At 41.2% G+C, this 21,349-nt stretch overlaps 1 protein-coding gene across 7 annotated transcripts in view; it reads left to right on the plus strand.

The window, feature by feature from the left end:
- The window catches only part of LOC132380127 (myosin-10), a 171,915-nt gene that overhangs the window by 62,941 nt on the left and 87,625 nt on the right, over positions 1 to 21,349 (plus strand). For 4 of the 7 annotated variants that reach the window (XM_059948724.1, XM_059948727.1, XM_059948728.1 and 1 more), the window contains exons 4-7: positions 6,315 to 6,342; positions 15,264 to 15,366; positions 16,681 to 16,713; positions 19,234 to 19,254. In XM_059948724.1, the coding sequence (XP_059804707.1) occupies positions 6,315 to 6,342; positions 15,264 to 15,366; positions 16,681 to 16,713; positions 19,234 to 19,254 (185 nt within the window). The remainder of the gene's footprint in view (positions 1 to 6,314; positions 6,343 to 15,263; positions 15,367 to 16,680; positions 16,714 to 19,233; positions 19,255 to 21,349) is intronic. The other 3 variants (XM_059948729.1, XM_059948723.1, XM_059948722.1) reach the window with 2 other exon arrangements.

The raw sequence follows: 21,349 nt of genomic DNA on the forward strand, positions 1-21,349 counted from the left end.
CTTTTTTAACCAGACGCTATCAAATTTCTGCTGATGTCCTGTGCACAGCATTCTGACTCACTGCATCAAGGCGTGGTGTGGAGACTTCAACGCACAGGACTGAAAGAGGCTGCGGAGGATTATAGACTCAGCCACCTGAAAAAGTGGTCAAATCATGACTATCAATTACAGAGGATATTATATTAAAAGATATTAATAATGCTAAAAGCACAGCAAGCTGGAGGTCTAAGAACATCTAATATATCAGAGGACCAAAGCCCTTGAATGGTTCTCAGGCTTTTTCTTGTTTTATATCCCTTAAGCAAATTACTTGTATTCTTTAGTGTTTACTGCACACTACACTTTTTCTTAACCACCAAAGTAAGTCCCTCTTTTCTGTAAGTATACTTGCAATTGGCTAATTTCGGTTGGGGGGGGGGGGTGTAATCCAGAATTATTCTGCTTTGGGCCTTAGAAACATAGAAAACCTGCAGCACAATATAGGCCCTTTGGCCCACAAAGTTGTGCCAGACATGTCCTTACCTCAGAACTTACTTAGGCTTTACCCATAGCCCCCTGTTTTTTCTAAGCTCCATTCACCTATCCAGAAGTCTCTTAAAAGACCCTACTGTCTTTGGCTCCACCACCATCGCCAGCAGCCATTCCAGGCACTCGCCACTTTTTTTTTAAAAAAAAACAAATAGCAACTTATCCCTGACATCCACTCTGTACCTACTTGCAAGCACCTTAAAACTGAGCCCCCTTATGTTACCATTTCAGCCCTAGGGAAAAAGCCTCTGACTATCCACATGATCAATGCCTCTCATCATCTTGTATACCTCTATCAGGTCACTTCTCAACCTCCATCGCTCCAAGGAGAAAAGGCCGATATCACTCAACCTATTCTCGTAAGGCTTGTTCCCCAATCCAGGCATCATCTTTGTAAATCTCTGCACCCTTTCTATGGTTTCCACATCCTTCCTGTGGTGAGGTGACCAGAACTGAGCACAGTACTCCAAGTGGGGTCTGAGCAAGGTCCTATATAGCTGTAACATTACCTCTCAGCTCCTAAACTCAATCCCACAATTGATGAAGGCCAATGCACTGTATGCTGCCTTAACCACAGAGTTGACCTACGCAGCAGATTTGAGTGTCCTGTGGACTTGGACCCCAAGATCCCTCTGATCCTCCACACTGCCAAGAGTCTTACCATTAATACTATATTCTGCCATCATATTTGATCTACCAAAATGAACCACCTCACACTTATCTGGGTTGAACTCCATCCGGCACTTCTCAGCCCAGTTTTGCATCCTATTAATGTCCTGCTGTAACCTTTGACAGCCCTCCACACTATCCACAACATCCCCAACCTTTGTGTTAGCAAGTTTACTAACCCATCCCTCCACTTCCTCATCCAGGTCTTTTATAAAAATCACGAAGAGTAGGGGTCCCAGAACAGACTACAGACTGGTCACCAATCTCTACACAGAGTATGACCTGTCTACAACCACTTTGCTTAGTGGATCTAGAACTGGCTTGCCCACAGAAGGCAATATCCCCATGGATCCCATGCCTCCTTACTTCCTCAATAAGCCTTGCATGGTGTACCTTATCAAATGCCTTGCTGAAAACCATATGCAACACCTCTACTGCTCTACCTTCAATGTGCTTGTTCACTCTTCAAAAAAGTCAATCAGCTCATAAGGCATGACCTGCCTTTCACAAAGCCATGCTGACTATTCCTAACAGCATTATGCCTCTCCAAATATTCATAAATCCTGCTTCTCAGGATCTTTTCCGTCCACTCATCAGCCACTATAGTAAGACTAACTGGTCTATAATTTCCTGGGCTATCTCTACTCCCTTTCTTGAATAAGGGAACAACATCCACAACCCTCAATCCTCCGGAACCTCTCACATCCCCATTGATGATGCAAAGATCATTGGCAGAGGCTCTGCAATCTCCTCCCTCACCTCCCACAGTAGCCTGGGGTGCATCTCGTCCAGTCCCAGTGACTTATCTAACTTTATGCTTTCCAAAAGCTCCAGCACATCCTCTATCTTAATATCTACATGCACAAGCTTTTCAGTCCCCTGTAAGTCATCGCGACAATTGCCAAAATCCTTTTCTGTAGAGAAAACTGAAGCAAAGTATTCATTAAGTACCTCCACTACCACCTCCGATTCCATACAGACTTTTCCACTGTCTCACTTGATTGGTCCTATCCTCTCATATCTTATCCTCTTGCTCTTCAACTTATTTGTAGAATGCATTGGGGGTTTTCCTTAATCCTGTCCGCCAAGGCTTTCTCATGGCCCCTCCTGGCTCTCCTGATTCCTTCCTTATAGCTCCTTCCTGTGCTAGCCTTATCTTCTAGATCTCTAACATTACCTAGTTTTTTATTTAAAGCTTTTGTAATCTTTGTGATTAGATTTACAACAGCCTTTGTACACCATGGTTTCTGTACCCTACCATCCTTTCCGTTTCATTGGAACATACCTATGCAGAACTCCACGCAAATATCCCCTGAACTTTTGCCACATTTCTTCTGTACATCTGTTCCCAATTTATGCTTCTAATTTCCTGCCTGATAGCCTCGTATTTACCCTTACTCCAATTAAACGCTTTCCTAACTTATCTGTTCCTATCCCTCTCCAGTGCTGCTGTAAAGGAGATAGAACTGTGATCACTATCTCCAAAATGCTCTCCCTCTGAGAGATCTGACTCCTGACCGGGTTCAGTTCCCAATACCAGATCAAGTACAGCCTCTCCTCTTGTCGGCTTATCTACATAGTGTGTCAGGAAACCTTCCTGAACACACCTAACAAACTCCACCCCATCTAAACCCCTTGGTCTTGGGAGATGCCAATCAATATTTGGGAAATTAACATCTCCCATCATGACAACTTATTACACCTTTCCAGAATCTGTCTCACTATCTGCTGCTCAATGTCCATATTACTATTGGGTGCTCTATAATAAACACCCAGTAATTGACCCCTTCCTAACTTCCACCCACAAATACTCTATAGATAAGTGGTCCCCAACCACCAGGCTGCGGACCGGTAATGGGCCTCAAAGCATGTGCTACTGAACTGTGAGGAAGCAATATGATTTGGCGATATGAAAAGATACGTGTCAGCTGCACCTTCTCTCATTTCTGGTCACGCCCACTGTTGAACACACGTGAGGTCATCAGTCGCCTAAACGCAGTGATACCCTTGCGCCTCGTGCAAACAGCGAGAAGTGCAGTTGCTACTGGCCTGGAGCGCGGACAGATGGGCGCCACCTCTAAACCTGTTCAGTACACTGAATGTTTGTGGGGAACCCAATGCTAAAATACTTGTAGACCTAATTCAGACTCAGGGTTTTGTAAGTAGCAGAGCAGCTACCTCGCTACGATCTACTGAAAGTCATACCTTGAGCCAAACTTTTGGTAGCAGATAGATCCTACCTACCTACCTATGGGGGGGTGTGGGGAGAGACACACGCTGTCACACTCCTCGCTTGGTTGCTCTCTTCAGACTGCGACTACTGCAGCCCTGGCACGGGGACGTCTGGCCCTTGCCTTGTCCTCTCACCCCACCCATGACCAGCCGCACCTGACCAAGGCGGCGGGCGGGCGGGAGGGAAGCTGACTAATGAGGCAATGAAACCCTCAAAACTGCTTTAATACCTTGAGTCCAAGCACTCTGCACTGAAAGACAAACCTGTTCAGTCTTTTGAGCAGAAAAAACGTGAGCAAGTAGGACAGAAGCAAGTGATAGCCACGAAAACTAAACTGCAGAATAGAGTGGACATAAGCGACCCTCTTCGAGTATCGCTGTATTCCGGTCATGATTAACACCCGCATCCCCCCCATTGGCTGGTTCGCAAGAATATTGTCAATATTAAATTGGTCCGCGGTGCAAAAAAGGTTGGCGACTCCTGCTGTAGATAATCCCTCTATGCCTTTCTACTTTTCTGCAGCATCTCTGATCAACAGTGCCCCGCCCCCACCTCTTTTGCCTCCCTCCCTGTCCTTCCTGAAACATCTAAAGCCTTGCACTCGAAGTAACCATTCCTGCCCCTGAGCCACCCAAGTCGTCTGTAATGGCCACCACATCATAGCTCCAAGTACTGATCCACGCTCTAAGCTCATCTGCTTTGTTCCTAATACTCGTTTTTAAAATAGACACATCTCAAACCATCGGTCTAAGTGCATCCCTTCTCTATCGCCTGCCTATCGTCCCCCTCACACTGTCTCCAAGTTTTCTCTATTTGTGAGCCAGCTGCCTCTTCCTCACTCTCTTCAATTTGGTTCCCACCCCCAGCCCAGCAATCCTAGTTTAGGGCCTTGGGATGATGTTGCTCATTGTATCATCTGGTTGTACCTCATTTGTGCTGTGGTTAGAGTTCATGAACGGGGGAGGACCAAAGTTGAGCAGAAACACACATAACACAAACCAGTGTCTGTTTAATGCTCCCCACAACTGAATCTCACGCACTGTGTCCCATTTCAAAATGCGAACTGCTTGATTTATGTCACTTGTGTCATAGCAATAGGGCTAAATGGTCATCTTTTGAACCCTGAGGATATTCAGAATGTTCTAAAATAGCAAATTGACAAATAAAAACAGAAGGCTGAGTTGGTTGTGCAGTTGGTGTGGAAGGAAACATTGAATCAGCAATTCATATTGAAAACCCCCTTTTCCCCCTCCGGTGCCACTTGACCTATGTGTAATACAGTTTTTAGTTGAGATTCCCAGCATTTACAATTTCTTGACATTTGATGTCACGTATATCAAGACTGGAATGGCAGTTTATTTTTCTGCTTAAATCAAATATAAAGCCTCGCAAGGCACAAAATGCTGGAGGAACTCAGCAGGCCAGGCAGCATCTAGGGAAAAGAGTACAGTTGACGTTTCGGGCCGAGACCCTTCAGCAGGACTGGAGAAAAAGAGATGAGTCAGTTAGAAGGTGGATGGAGGGGAGGGAGAAACACAAGGTGGTCGGTGAAACTGGGAGGGGGATGGGTGAAGTAGAGTTGGGAAGTTGATTGGTGACAGAGATGCAGGGCTGGAGGAGGGGGAACCTATTAGAGGTCAGAAGGCCATGGAAGAAGGAAAAGGAGGAGCAGCACTGGAGGGAGGTGATGGGCCGGTTAGGTGGAAAGGGTAAGGCGGGGGGGGGGGGGGGTTGTGCCATTACTGGAAGTTTGAGAATCAATGTTCATGCTATCACGTTGGAGGCTATCCATATGGTATATAAGGTGTTGCTCCTCTAACCTGAGCGTGGCCTCGTTGTGACATTAGTGGAGGCCATGGGTGGACATGTCGGAATTGGGAGTCGAATTAAAATGGGTGGCCTCTGGTAGATCTACGCAGAAGAAGCTGGGTGCTTGACAAACCCATCACCCAATGTATGTTGGGTCACATCAGGAGCATCTGATACAGTAGATAACTCCAACAGACTGGTGGTTAGAGTGTCACCTCACCTGGAAGGACTGTTTGAGGCCCTAAATGGTAGTGAGGGAGATGGTGTGGGGGCAGGTGTGGCACTTGTCCCACTTACAAGGATAAGTGCCAGGAGGGAGATCAGTGGGGAGGGACGGATGGACAAGGGTGTCATGTACGGAGCGATCTCAGTGGAAGTAGAAAATGGGGGGGGGGGCAGGGAAATGCGTGTTTGGTGGTGGGATCCTGTTGGAGGTGGAGGAAGTAATAGAGAATTATGTGCTGGACATGGATGCTGGTGGGATGGTAGGCGAGGACAAGAGGAACCCTAACCCTGGTGGGGTTGTTGGAGCATGGGGTGAGGGCACACTTGTGTGTGAAATGTAAGAAATGTGGTGGAGGGAGGGACTTTCTCCTTTCTTTGAAGGAGGAGGGCATCTCCTTCGTCCTGGAATGCAAAACCTCATCCTGAGAGCAGATGGCGGAGATGGAGGAATTGAGAGAATAGAATGGCATTTTTGCAAGTGACAGGGTTGGAAGAGGTATAGACCAGGTTGCTGTGAGAGTCAGTGGGGTTGTAATGGACAATAGTGGACAAGCTGTCTCCAGAGATGGAGAGATTGAGAAAGGAGAGGTAAAGCATAGCATTTCTTTTTTTGATCATCAATTAAATAAAGGAAATAAATGTTTCAAAGAATATAACCTATTCCACTGTGCCAATTCTGTTTGGTTTGGCCCTCATCTGTGTCCAGAATTTGCATTTTTGTTGTTTTGGTAACTTGTAAACAAATAAGTGCACTTGATGTACCCAAGACTAAGGGAAGATGTTTCAGTGTAATCAGTTAATGTAATCATCATGTAAATCATTACTGACTTTCAACTTTTTTCTCTTCCAGATCGTGAGGATCAATCGATTCTTTGCACGTAAGCACATATTTTGAATATTTTAAAATAGATTGTTTGTTGTGTTGCTTGAACTTTGTAGTAGCCAAATTCTATGAAATGGCAGTCAAATTAGAATTTAAACATATTTTAAAACACGCATAGAATTTAACCAGCGATTTTATATACTTGCAGATATCTTCTAGCATATTCCATGAGGTACTTTACCAAACCCAAATGTAAAATTTGATGATAGAAATGTTCTTCTAATTTTCACCAGTCAGGTATCAGCAATCTTAAGCATTTGAATCTAATTATTGTGTGAACTCTGTATTCTCAAAGCACCACTCTATTAGGTAACAGGAATACAAAAAAAATAATAATAATTAAAAAAATTGAATGATTTAGTGCTCCTTTTTTATGCCTTTGGACAATTACGTTTGCATTGTTTTTGAACAGGGGAGTGTCTGGATTTAAGCTTATGACCTTTGTTGAGGGATCCAACGTATATTATACAAGAGGCCCACTGGCATGGTCCTGAACATTGGCAGGATTTTCATTTGTGAACCGATGGCCCACAAACTTCAGTGGTGTAGAAGCAAGCCTCTGATGTCCCTGTGAAACCTACTTCAGACTGATAAGACCTCAGCCAGCACATGGGCATTGTTTCTGGTTTATCTCCCTATAACATGCTCTCCCTGGGGCTTACAGTCACCTTCTCTTTATTCCACATTGCTAAAGCAGAAGTGCTCAGAATTGCTCAGTCCAAGGTGCCCCAGGTTTAAAAAATGCAGCTCATTTCCCCACCACTTCAATGGTCATATGATGAGTTACTAATTAATGCCTATTTTGGGGGTTGATGGTGACAGGTGAAAGACAGTATTGAACGATGATGAATAAATATGGATAATTAAATTTTGGGATATCAGCATTTAACATTTTTCAAAATGCCACTTAAGGTATGATTGGAGAGCTGCAAAGTGTCCTGTTGCCCTTTGGGTAATTGAGTTTCTTTAACAGCTTGCTTTTGCTACAAAATTATGGAAAGAACAAATTTCCTTTATAAAGCTCTGAATAGTGTCTTTTGGAAGTCTTAATGTTTTAGCCTCTGAATGATATAATCTTTACAGTATAGCCGACTAAGCATAGCTGGGGCCTAAATATGAGGAATGTTGGCTTGGGAGAAGTCATTTAAGTTATTTCACCAGGAAATTTGGAGGATTTTATGAAGAACAGTGATATTTAGCCTACACTTTAAATGTCGTAAACATGCCCTTGCTTAATATGTGCTTCAGGCAATTTTAAAAATAAATTATAATTAGTCCTAAGCTTTCAACATCAAGTTCAAGAGAGTGGAGTTACTGTCTTCATCAGAACCTAAAAAGAATGTTCTATCACTGGCTTCCACTGGTTGGAAAAGGCAGTTTTTGTTTTTAATGCACAAAATTATAGGAGAAAGCAGTCCTGGCACAGTGATCAATCATCAGTCTGTTGTCATTTTAAATGCAATTTCGGGCTGCCATTCTGGCAACATCTCTTGCCCCAAGGATGTCAAAGATTTAGTAGTATAAAACCTTTTGGATTAGAGCTGGGGGGGGGGGGTACTCTGTTATAACCATATAACAATTACAGCACAGAAACAGGCCATCTAGGCCCTTCTAGTCCATGCCGAACGCTTACTCTCACCGAGTTCCACCGACCTGTACTCGGCCCATAGCCCTCTATTCCTTTCTTGTCCATATACCTATCCAATTTTTTTAATGACAAAATCAAACCTGCCACTTCTACTGGAAGCTCGTTCCCCACAGCTACCACTCTCTGAGTAAAGAATTTCCCCCTCGCGTTACCCCTAAACTTTTGCACCTTAACTCTCAACTCATGTCTTCTTGTTTGAATCTTCTCTGCTCTCAGTGGAAAAAGCCTATCCACGTCAACTCTCTCTATCCCCCTCATAATTTTAAAGACTTCTATCAAGTCCCCCCCTCAACCTTCTACACTAAGAATAAAGTCCTAACTTGTTCAACCTTTCTCTGTAACTTAGGTGCTGAAACCCAGGTAACATTCTAGTAAATCTCCTCTGTACTCTCTATTTTTTTTGACATTTTTCCTGTAATTTGTTACCAGAACTGTACACAATACGCCAAATTTGGCCTCCCCAGTGGCTTGTACGGTTTTAACATTACATCCCAACTCCTATACTTAATGCTCTGATTTATAAAGGCCAGCATACCAAAAGCTAGCTTCACCACCCTATCCACATGAGATTCTACCTTCAGGGAACTATGCACCATTATTCCTAGATCACTCTGTTCTACTGCATTCTTCAATGCCCTACCATTTACCATGTATGTCCTGTTTGGATTAGTCATATCAAAATGTAGCACCTCACACTTATCAATATTAAACTCTATCTGCCACCTTTCAGCCCGCTCTTCTAACTGGCCTAAATCTCTGCAAGCTTTGAAAACCTACTTCATATTCCACAACACAACCTATCTTAGTATCATCTGCATACTTACTAATCCAATTTACCACCCATCATCCAGATCATTAATGTATATGACAAACAACATTGGACCCAGTACAGATCCCAGAGGCACATCACTAGTCACCAGCCTCCAGCACGCCACTAGTCACCAACTGACCAGCAGTTATCCACCACTACTCTCTGGCATCTCCCATCCAGCCACTGTTGAATCCATTTTACTACAATATTAATACCTAAAGATTGAACCTTCCTAACTAACCTTCCATGTGGAACCTTGTCAAAGGTCTTAATGAAGTCCATATAGACAACATCCACTGCTTTACTGTCATCAACTTTCCTAGTAACCTCTTCAAAAAATTCAATAAGATTTGTCAAACATGATCTTCTACGCACAAATCCATGTTGACTGTTTCTAATCAGACCCTGTCTATCCAGATAATTATAAATACCATCTCTAAGGAAACTTTCATTAATTTACCCACCACTGACGTCAAACTTGCAGGCTTATAATTGCTAGGTTTACTCTTAGAACCCTTTTTAAACAATGGAACCACATGAGCAATATGCCAGTCCTCTGGCACCATCCCCATTTCTAATGACATTTGAAATATTTCTGTCAGAGCCCCTGCTATTTCTACACTAACTTCCCTCAAGGTCCTAGGGAATATCCTGTCTGGCCCCGGAGATATATCCACTTCTATATTCTTTAAAAGTGCCAGTACTTCCTCCTTCATCATCATAGTTTCCATAATTACCCTACTTGTTTCCCTTATCTTACACAATTTCATATCCTTCTCCTGAGTGAATACCGAAGAAAAGAAATTGTTCAAAATCTCCCCCATCTCTCTTAGCTCCACACTTAGCTGTCCACTCTGATTCTCTAAGGGACCAGTTTTATTCCTCACTATCCTTTTGCTATTAATATAACTGTAGAAACCCTTTGAATTTATTTTCACATTACTTGCCAAAGCAACCTCATTTTCTAGCTTTTCTAATTTCTTAAGATTCTTTTTACATTCTTTATATTCCTCGAGCACCTCATTTACTCCCTACTGCCTACATTTATTGTAGATCTCCCTCTTTTTCTGAACCAAGTTTCCAATATCCCTTAAACCATGGTTCTCTCGAACTTTTAACCTTTCCTTTCAACCTAACAGGAACATAAAGATTTTGTACCCTCAAAATTTCACCTTTAAATAACCTCTATTTCTCTATTACAACCTTCCCATAAAACAAATTGTCCCAATCCACTCCTCCTAAATCCTTTCGCATGTCCTCAAAGTTAACCTTTCTCCAATCAAAAATTTCTACCCTGGGTCCAGTCCTATCCTTCTCCATAATTATATTGAAACTAATGGCACTGTGATCACTGGACCCGAAGCGCTCCCCAACACTGCCCCTTCTGTAGTTGGTACCTCTATGTATTGCTGCAAAAAACTATCCTGCACACTTTTTACAAACTCCAAACCATCCAGTCCTTTTACAGAATGGTCTTCCCAGTCTGTGTGGAAAATTAAAATCTCCCAGAATCACAACCTTGTGCTTCTTTCAAATATCGGCTATCTCCCTACAAATTTGCTCCTCCAATTCTCACTCCCCATTAGGTGGTCTATAATACACCGCTATAAGTGTCACTACACTTTTCCCATTCCTCAATTCCACACAAATAGACTCCCTAGACAAGTCCTCTTATCTATCCTGCCAGAGTAATGCTGTAATATTTTCTCTGACAAGCAAAGCAACTCCTCCCCCCCCCGCCCCTCCGTTTCTATCACACCTGAAGCAACGAAATCCAGGAATATTTAGTTGCCAATCACACCCCTCCTGCAAACATGTTTCACTAATAGCTACAACATCATATTTCTAGGTATCAATCCATGCTCTAAGCTCATTCACGTTTCTTACAATGCTCCTAGCATTAAAATAGATGCATTTAAGAAACTCTCCACCTCTTACTGTTTATTCCTCATGGTGCAAACAACTTGATTATCTTTTTCTTTCTTCTCCCCTACATCTTCAGTCGGAGTTCTACCCTTCTCTGTCACCTGCGTATCCTCCTTCACACACAGTCTACTAGCTTTCTCTATTTGTGAACTAACCTCCTCTGTCCTAATCTCTTCAATTTAATTTCCACCCCCCAACCATTCTAGTTTAAAGTCTCCCCAGAAGCCTTCGCAAATCTCCCTGCCGGGATATTGGCCCCCCTAGGATTCAAGTGCAACCTGTCCTTTTTGTACAGGTCACACCTGCCCAAAAGAGGTCCCAATGATCCAGAAACTTGAATCCCTGCCCCCTGTTCCAATCCCTCAGCCACGCATTTATCCTCCACCTCATTCCATTCCTACTCTCACTGTCGCACAGCACAGGCAGTAATCCCAAGATTACTACCTTTGCAGTCCTTCTTCTCAACTCCCTTCCTAACTCACTATATTCTCCTTTCAGGACCTCTTCCCTTTTCCTACCTATGTCATTGGTACCTACATGCACCAGGACCTCTGGCTCCTCCCCCTCCCACTTCAGGATATCTTGGATGTGGTCAGAACCATCCTGGACCCTGGCACCAGAGAGGCAAACTACCATTTGGGTCTCCTGATTGCGTCCACAGAATCGCCTATCTGACCTTTTAAATATCGAATCCCCTATGACTACTACCTTCCTCTTCCTTTCCCTACCTTTCTGAGCTACAGGGCCGGACTGGGTGCCAGAGGCACGGCCACTATAGCTTCCCCCAGGTAGGCTGTCCCTCCCAATAGTACTCAAACAGGAGCACATTGTCAGGGGATACAGCCACTGGGGTACTCTCTAGTACCTGTTGTGGCCATTTGGTATCTAGGTCACAGTTAAGTTATTCCCTTGCAGGTATGATTACCTGGAAATTTTTCTTGTCGTCAGATGCAATACTATAATGCAACTAAATTTTAACACAAAAATAAGTAGGCCCAGTGTTTCATATCTAGTGATTATTAATATTTTCATGTGATATAGGTTGGCAGAACTGAAGGCAGATGAAAAATTCCCCCCCCAAAAAAACAATCTTACGATGTGATTTTATTTCCAGATTTCTGTCTGTTTCATTAGCTGTTGTTAATTACATTGAAAAAGTAAAGGAAGAAAAGCACAAGTGTATGTGAAGAGATGCATTGTGTTGATAATCTGCCAATAGAGCAGGCTGATTGTGCAGGTCATCAATGTAATACAAGTTTTGTTTCTCTACGAACAGTTAATTATTTGAATATTTCCAACACTCCTCCTGGTTTCCAGAATCTGAGTTTTTTACTCGTTTGTATCTCTTACACACAAGTCGCCTGCAACCAGCAAACCTTGATCCCAGTCCCCCTCCACATTTCTCATGTGGCACCAAAACAACTATTTAGTTGATCTCGTCTTGCTTCCATCCTAACCAAGACATTTCCATTATTTCCTCCTTTGCAATTTAAAACCTGTTTGATTTCTATCTTTGTTCTGTCCATGTGGAAGGTCACTAACCTGAAGCATTAACTCATTATTGCCTTTATAGATTCTGCTTGACCAAGACATTTAGCATTTTTCTTCCATGTACCAGTTTGACCTTGGTCATAATAATTTGGTATCAAAATTATAAACTAATTTATTTGCAAATCTGTAATTTGATTGAGACATGAAATATTTGTACTAAAGATGTTTTAAGCTACTAAACAACTATAAGGGTTATTTTCCTTTTTTTTGGATCTTGGACTGTTTTTGTGACGGATATCTGACGTGTGCATACTGCCTTGTGCTTTATGTGCTGTGCATGACTGTGCTACTGTGTTTTGGCTCCAGAGTTATGCTGTTCAGTTTGGCTATATTCATGGGTACTCGCATATGATTGAATGACAATTGAAATTGAACTTGTGTCAGCAGTGTAACCGTAGACATCTTTCTGTTTTTCTGACTGAGCTGTCTGGGTTTCGGTCTGTGGTAACATTCCAATGCTCCTCACTGATCTGGAAGGAAACTGCTCCACCAATCAAGTGATCTCTTCGGCAGGGATTTCCTTTTTTCTGATCTCCTGCATCCTGCAAATGCTGTTGTCCGACTGAGCAGCTAATTGCATTAAAGAATGTGCAGCAAATGAGACGCAAAGTATCATTTTTAATTAAGATTGGGCTGACTAACCTCAAGCCTATGAAAGAATTCGGTAGAATTTGATTTAATTTTGGAAGTTTTGAAAGAAAAACCCCATACAATTGTTTTCTAGGTCCTAAGAGGTGGTCTGTTGTTTTTAAAACACCCTCATTATGCAACAAGGTTATTCTGCAGCGGGAATGGTTTATAATGATCTGAAATTGTTGATTTTCAAATTTAAGAGGTGCAATACTGTTTGCTCTATGGATGAGCTAATTAATCCCCTCTGAATTTCAGCATTTATCTTGTGTTCTCTGGAACTTCAATTTTATAATGACAGTCTCCCAACTGCTACCATAAAGTTAGAGGCTTATGTTAGAAGCTCAGCTTTTTGTACAATACAGTGGTTTCTTTACCTGATTTTTCATGGGGTCATGCAGCAAATTAACGGTCCAACGCCTTTGACCACAGGGCCAACAGGCAATGGTCCTGCAGGCACTGCAGGAGAAGGACGTGATGGACACAGTGGGGTGGTTCCCTGAGCAGACCGCCCAGTTCATCTGGCAAGATGCCTCATCGCCGGACCTCACAACAGGCACCAAGACCTCGCCTGGCCGGCGGTGAGAGGGGCCTTCCGAGTCAGATCCCTCCTGTACAGCCGGAATGTCACCTCCACGTTCCGCTGCCCACGGGAGGACTGCAGTGAGGAGGAATCAGTGATCCACATCTTTCCACACTATGGGTTCGCGGAGAAGGTGTGGAGGAGGATGGAAGGGACCTTGTCGAGATTCATCCCCAGCAGCTGCGTAACAGAGGACTCTCTGATCTACGGGCTGTTCCCAGGGACACACACGGAGACCAACGTCCAGTGCTGCTGGCAGATCATCAACTCGGTGAAAGAGGCTCTTTGGTCAGCCCGAAACTTGATGGTCTACCAGTACATGGAGATGTCCGTGAGAGAATGCTGCCGACTGACACATTATCGGCTGCAGGAGTACGTGCTGAGGGACGCACTGAAACTTGGTGCAGCCACCGCAAGGGCCCGGTGAGGAAGGACCACAGTCTAGGGTCCTTCTCCCGCGGGAGTTGAAGGGTAGGGGGCAGGGTGTATACCCCTCAACAAGGGTATGTAAATATGAAGTAACAGTGCCACTTGGGTGGCTAAAAGTGTGGAAATGTAAAGACCGTAATGGAAACATTTGTGAAGGATTGAGTCATTGAATGGTTTATTGTACATGATTTTAATTTTGGATAAAGTATATTTTGTTTAATAAAAAGGCTTTAACACAACACCTACACAAATCACATTTTCTCTCTCATCCTCAATAACATTGATTCTCCTGCTGTCCTCCTTTCTCCCAAGGGAAATGCCAAGTAGCCAATTGCTACCTTGAAGTACCTTGGGGGGGGGGGGGGGTTGACAAAGCTGCAAAGTTGATGTAAATGTTGCTCAATGGCAGGATTGTCTCTGCGTCTATAGAGCTGATAATGACTGCACCCCGTCCTGTGCTTGGGCTATTTGTAACATTAGTCTTGACATTTTTTTTTGGAAATCTGTAGTTGCTGTATTTCAAAGTACCGGTAGTTGTATAAATGTTGTGTTTTTATGTAAATGTTGGTTATGTCATTCATGCTGACACACCTGCATGTAAAACGTAGTGAAGTTGCAAAAACTTTTTTATTCTGATTTCGAACATCCTTTGCACTCTAACCCAATGTTCAGAATTCATCTGGGTTGCACAGATTTTAAAGGTGTGCATCTTTTTCCTTTTGAGGTTAATTTAAGTGCACATAAGATTGTGTCCTACCAAAGACCACATTAGGTAAATGGCCTTGGTTTTGATTTTGGGGGAAGGGTTTTAAATGTTATTGCCTTACAAGGAAATGAGGCTGAAACAGGCCTTCAGAGAATAGAAATACCAGTTGTGGCTTTGGTTGCCGACAAAAATGGATGCCACACATTTTTGTAAACTAATTCCTGATTGATTACAGGTTCCTATCTAGATATCAACAGGAAACTTGCTGCTTTTAAAGTGGAGGGAAACATGACCTCCATGAAAAGAATGTGACCTGATGTTCAGTCATGCATATTGCAAATTGACTCGTCAATCTGCTAATGAATTACCTGCTCTAGTTATTCCATGATCAGTCTGCCTGTGTGACTACGTTGTCTAACAGATGTTGCTGAGTGTCAGCATTGCAATGCCAACTGCAATGAAGGTTCAAGAACGAGGGAGTGACTTCTGCCAATTTCTCTCAGTTGGTAATCATAGCCGAGCTTTCTCTTGGCATGCAGAAAGAACATGTCACACAAACCTAGGTGCTCAATATGATCTTGAGCTGTATGTTCATTTTTGCTGAAATTGACTGTTTACTTGTTGCTTTACAGAGGAGAATCTGGTGCAGGCAAGACAGAAAATACTAAGAAAGTTATTCAGTATCTGGCTCACGTTGCTTCCTCTCACAAAGGACGAAAGGACCACAATATTCCAGTGAGTTAAATTTTCCATAAAGCTCGTTTGACATTTAACCTCGGGTATTTGGGCAGGTATGCTGGTTAAAATATTTTCTGATGCTGATATATTAATCATGCTTTGGCTTGTGATTGAATGACGTAACTGACAAGATAGTGTTACAGAATATTGGATGTAAGGGGCTCATTGGTGTTCACAATGAGGCACATAGATTGACTGCTTGCTTACAGCTTTACGATGGTACTTGTATGTAATGTATAATGAAATAACAGTAATATGAGATCTGCATTTTAAAGTGCTATTCAAATTTTGCCTCATGGAATTTGCAAAATTATTTTTTTTCCCAGAAAATGTGATGGCAGCTATGAAATGATTTACAAACCTGGAGAAGGTTATTTAAAAGCATGAAACAGCATCAGTTGTTGCTCCAAGTTGATGTTTGGAGTTTGTCCTGTTCTGGCAATTTGAGTGCAAAATCCTAGCTGTGATCTGAACTGTCATGAGAGGAAGACACTGATAATTTGTTACTCAGTTTGTCTTTTTTTTTTAAATGCCTTTTAACTATTTCCATGAAACTTCAGCAAATTGGGGCAGCCACTCAGTTGGGCCAAAATGTTTTGGTCTGAATCTGTATCAATGAGCTGGAATCCACTGTAAATGAGTTTAGTTTTTGCTTTGTATACCACAGTCTGCTAGGATATCTGATTATGTAAACCACTTTATGGTTGCATATGTTAACACCTTTGGGGTGCTTGCAATATTGCCATTCTATTTGGCATATAGTTAGCATAGTAGAGAGCCACTCTTCTCCCCCCCCCCCCCCACACATATTTATTTCAATACATTCCAAAATATGCTCTGAAAATGGAGCAGATGTTTTAAAATTGCGGTTCTTGCTCCATCTGCAACTTCCAGAATGAAGTCATTAGCTATCTCAGAAGTCACAAAACCAATCGAAACAAGTTGTGCTCAACTCCAAGAGTAACAAACAAACCAGTTTTTCCTAATTCCATTAAAAACTTTTCAAACTGGCATAATTGTTTATCTGTGTTTTTTTTAAAAAAGGGTTTTCTCCACAGCTGTTTTATGTGAGATACCATTCCAAAATAAAAATCTCAAGCTCTAAATAATATACAAATCATTTCATAGTTGCAAACATTTTGTAAATTGGGTCAAGATTTTAAATTCCTTGAGCCAAATTGGCTTTCTTGTGCTACCTTAAAGTGCTTGCTCAATAGCAGTTGGAGAGATGTTCTCCCACCTGTTTTGAAGTTGATGCATATTTGAAATTTGTGCATATTTCCTAATACTATTTAATTTGTTTGTGAGAAGCAGCTCGAATCGCCTAAGCCAGTGAAACATCAGGCAAGTGTTGGATGCTGTTCAGTTTAACTCCTTGCAGCTAATTGACAGCTTTCTCCTGTTTGATTATAGCTGTTATTCTGAATCATCTTTGCATGTCTTTTCCTTTGTACTTTGAGAACTCTTGCAGTTGATAGACAACTTTTCACAAAACAGAATTTGTCGTCTTGAATTTGAACTGATTTGCAAGGTAATTCAGTTGTAGCAGTTTTGCAACTGCTTTGAACAGCTTTTCAGTGCTACAATGCAGCTGAGAGTTGAACATCAAATGTGCAATTTCTGTATAAACTGAAGCATTTTTGAGGATATTTGCAATCAGAGAATTCTTTTGGACTGAAGTTGCTTTGCTTGAATTTGTATGACATTTCGGACAGAAATGGCATTAACTTGGACCACAATCTGTTAGTGAAAAGTTTTTGTCAGTATAAGAAAGATGACTTTGTGGCATACTACTAGATTTTGAAACACACATGGTTTGTTTGAAAGGATGATCTTTTCAAAAAAGAATGCTGCCTTGAGGGGAAGTTGTTGTCTGGCTTGTATATGTGAATTCACCCTCGACTGTATTGTCTTCCTCAGTGTTGAGTCTGACTTTTTTTGAAATCCTATTCATCTCTGGAAATCTGAACATCTTATTGGAATTTTGCCTGTTGTTCAGCTTAAAAGCAATTATACTTATACAATATGCCAAAAAACACGGTAGCAAAATGTTAATTCTTCTTCCCCCTCAAGGTTCTTAGCCAAAAGAGGAGTCTCACCAGTCACAATTGGCAATAGTGTTAAAATAATTTGTATGGCAATTCCATTTCTGCAAAACAGTATTATGTTGATTTATTATATTTAACAGGTTTCTAAATTGGGGTGTTAAGTCTGGTTTATTCACCTTGTAGAATTGCTCCTGTTTGCAATCCAAATACAATTTTAAATCTATCTGTTAAAACTTTAACTACATTTTTAGTCTTGATTATTCCATTGCTATTCAGGCTGGTTTGTCATTATTTATCACCTTTCGACCTCGTGCTCAAGTTTATTCAAAGTTTTTGCCTACTTCCAAGACTAGAGATCCTTTTGTCGAACGCCCCTAAGCCTTAAAGGCGTTGTTAATTCCCAGTTCACCAATCACCTTAAAGCTTTCTCCTCAGCATTTGAAATGTCTCGATGGCCTTTTCCTCTCCAGTCACTTCTGTAGTTCTATAACCTTGTCCTATTCTAGCCTATGCACTGTAAGTACTTAATCCCTGTTTTCCATAACCACCAGGAAAATTCATAAATTTCCATCTGAAGGCTCTTGATCTTCATTCTCCTTTTGGGCAATCCATAATTGGGGGAACTCGTTTTAAACACGTGACATAAATGATCATGTTAATGATTCTGGAAATGTAACCACTCAGATACTGTGCATTTACATCAGGCCTATTTAGATGTGATAAATGTTTTCATCCACTAAAGAGCATGGGGTAAGAACTGGAAAGTTAAGGAGGTGAGAATAGGGAAGCAAGAGAAAAACTTGGAAGTGAACTTAATTACTGCTTTCATGGGTGTGACATTTTGGTTAAGAATGTAAAATGTGTTTTATTGAAAAAGGATAATTCTGTGGTTTAATTGCATTTGGTTCACAGGTTGCTTAACCCTTTTGAAATGCCAATTATTAGGTTAACTGATTTATTTGGGACTGATAAGACCATAAGACATAGGAGCAGAATTGGGCCATTTGGCCTATCGAGTCTGCTGCCATACCATCATGGTTGATTTATGATTCCTCTGTCTCCTGATAAAATTTGATGCCCCGATTAATTAAGAACTGTTTGAGCCTCCACTTTAAATATACACAATGATTTGTCCTGCACAACCATCTGAGGCAATTAATTCCACAGATCCACCACCCTCTGGCTGAAGAAATTCCTCATTTTTGTTCTAAAGCGACGTCCCTTTATCCTGAGGTTGTGCCCTCTGGGCCTAGACTTGGCCATTCCAGGAACTATCCTTTCCAAGTCCACTATCTAGGCTTTTCAGTATTCAATAGGTTTCAAAGAGATCCCTCTCTCTCTCCTCTTCCCCCCCCCCCCCCCAAACTCCAATGAGTACAGGCCCAGCACCATCAAAGGCTCTTTATGTTAACTGTTTCATTCCCTGAATAATTTTCGCAAATCTCCTCAGGATCCTCTCTGACGCCAACACATCTTAGATAAGGTGCCCAAAAACTGTTCTCAATACTCCAAGAATGTTCTAACCAATGCTTTATAAAACCATAGCATTACATCCTTTTATTCTTGTCCTTGAAATGATGCCAAATTATAAGATGGATTTTTGGGTTGCTTTGCTACAGACAAAAGCTTTAAAAGCAGAATAAAAATCTTCGACAAAATGTGTAAATTGTAGCCTTTTTTAATTTAAGTTCCATTAATATTGTGTAATTTTGTGGTACCTGTCTATGGTATGGATCTAAAGTGGTTTAAGTAAACTTGTTGTCATGTCACTAACATTTTTATTTTGGTATGCTATGTTTCTGCCCATTGACTACAGAGTGGAACTTCAATGTTGTATGTGAGTAGCATGTAGTTTTAAGTCCCTGTTATTGTGATTAAGGAATGTTCACCTTTAAACTCACAATGGGCATAAGAAACAGGATGCTATTGGTTTGTTTGCAGAAGACAAGGTATTTCGCCTCCTTTCACTGCAACAAGCAATAGCATCAATGCTTGATCATGTCTTGCCTCTTGTTTTGCATGATTTTGCTTTCTCTGCTGAAGCTAAAGCAATACTACTACTTCATTACAGAATTGCTTCCCTGTTTCCAAGGCACTTATCAAACAAAAATTGTCTCCAGCTTTGCCATTTGTCCGGCCTGTTTTACTCAACATTGTATGGAATGTAATCACTTTAAAGCCAAGATTTTTAGATTTGAGGCATTTCGTTTGAGGTTATGATCTTCTAAGATGGTTACTCAAATGTATCGGGTTTATTTTTTTGCTTTTTGACTTATCTCTTCAGTAGTCTTGGCATTTAGCTCTTGGTGAGTTTTAATGATTATACTAACTGTTTTAAATCTGTTCACACTTGTTTGAGGCATGTAATTTACTGTGCAGGGGACTGGATTTTTCCTGTATAACTGTTGAGTGTATCTTTATTGAACAGTCTGAGGTCTATAACAGATTTAGGAACATGTCTGGGGTTCTTAACAGTAAACTTATTTTTAATGTCTTATAATTGAAGGCAGAAACCTAAAATTTCTCTCCAAGGAAAACAATGTGTGGAAAGTAGTCTCTGGTGCAATATGTCAGGAATTTGATTTCAACTTTTAGAAGTTGCTTCTCAATGCCTTTCAAAGACTGTGCATCCTTTTTAAAGAAAACTTGCTTGTGGGGAATACAAGAACTAGAACAATTTCTTGTTCAGAAATGTGTATCTGAATGTACTAAATATTTGTCAAACAGCATGCTAAGAAATTACATGAAAAGGACAATTGTTCTCCCAGATAACTTGTCCAAATTTGATTTGGAAATTCATCTTTCAAAAGTTATAATATCAGGTAGCTGCATTTATTAAATTTGCCAGACTTCAGAGAGCTTAAAGATGTGTTACATAATCAGATGTGCATTTCGAGTAGCAGCTTTGCTCTACTGCAAATGTTCCCTATCTGAGATTGACTGAAGTGCACACTTCCTCCCTCTTCCCAGACACTTAAACTTCAGCCTGTCTGTCAGCAATGATGAAAAGGAAGGCTCTGATTCATTTTAATATATTGGCTCTAATGTAATTTGTCCAGAAAAATCTGCGTCTCAAGATCAGGAATTCCTTTAATTTAAATAAAATTACTTGCTGAATTTATTACCTTCTAGTAATTAAATGAAAGTGGAAAAACTTGTGTATTACAGATTTGTACTTTAGATATGTCATTTCAAGGTTGCTCAAAGTTATTTTGGTTTCAGCGTAGGTATGGGAAGGCAGAATTGGCATGAGGTAACAGCAAAGCATGGTGATAGTTCACGTAGTTCAACAGATGCAAGGTGACTTTTTTTGGTTGAAGACCAGACTGAGGCTTAAGCTCCAGCTGCAGACCAACTGGTTTGATACTTAATTGAAATTTGAAAATGCATGACAAAGGTCAAGTGCAATTTCAACTACTATTAAAACCAATTTTAACTTCAGTGAAGTAAATGCAGAATTCCAGATCATAGTGTATTAGTTGAATGCAAAGTTGTTATGTCACTAAAACACTCAAAGCTGCTTTATTCACTGAAGATGTAATATTTTTTTTTTAGCCCTTGTTTCAGTGTTCCGGTGGGGAGTATTCAAGTGAGAAATATCTTTGAGCAGTTTTAGAAAACATGTGGGTTGATAAAAGTCAGAGTACAAGCAATTATCTTGCTTCCTGTCTATGGTGCTCTCAGACGGGTGGGAATGCTCTCGGTAACTCTGTCCAGATCTAAATAGCGGCTTATGGGAGCCCTCTGGTATGAAGGATCTCAATGTACCCTGTGCTCTGCTGCCAAATAGCCAGGAATATCTTAAACTTAATCTAATTATCCAATTATTTGTGTTAGTATTTAGATGTGGGCTGACATAGTAATGAATACAGAAAATGCTGGAAATGCTTAAGTCGGGCAACGTGTGGAGATCAAAAGGGAGTTGATATTTT

The sequence above is a fragment of the Hypanus sabinus genome, chromosome 23 (genome assembly GCF_030144855.1).
Source record: "Hypanus sabinus isolate sHypSab1 chromosome 23, sHypSab1.hap1, whole genome shotgun sequence".
In the NCBI taxonomy this organism is placed as follows: Eukaryota; Metazoa; Chordata; class Chondrichthyes; order Myliobatiformes; family Dasyatidae; genus Hypanus; species Hypanus sabinus.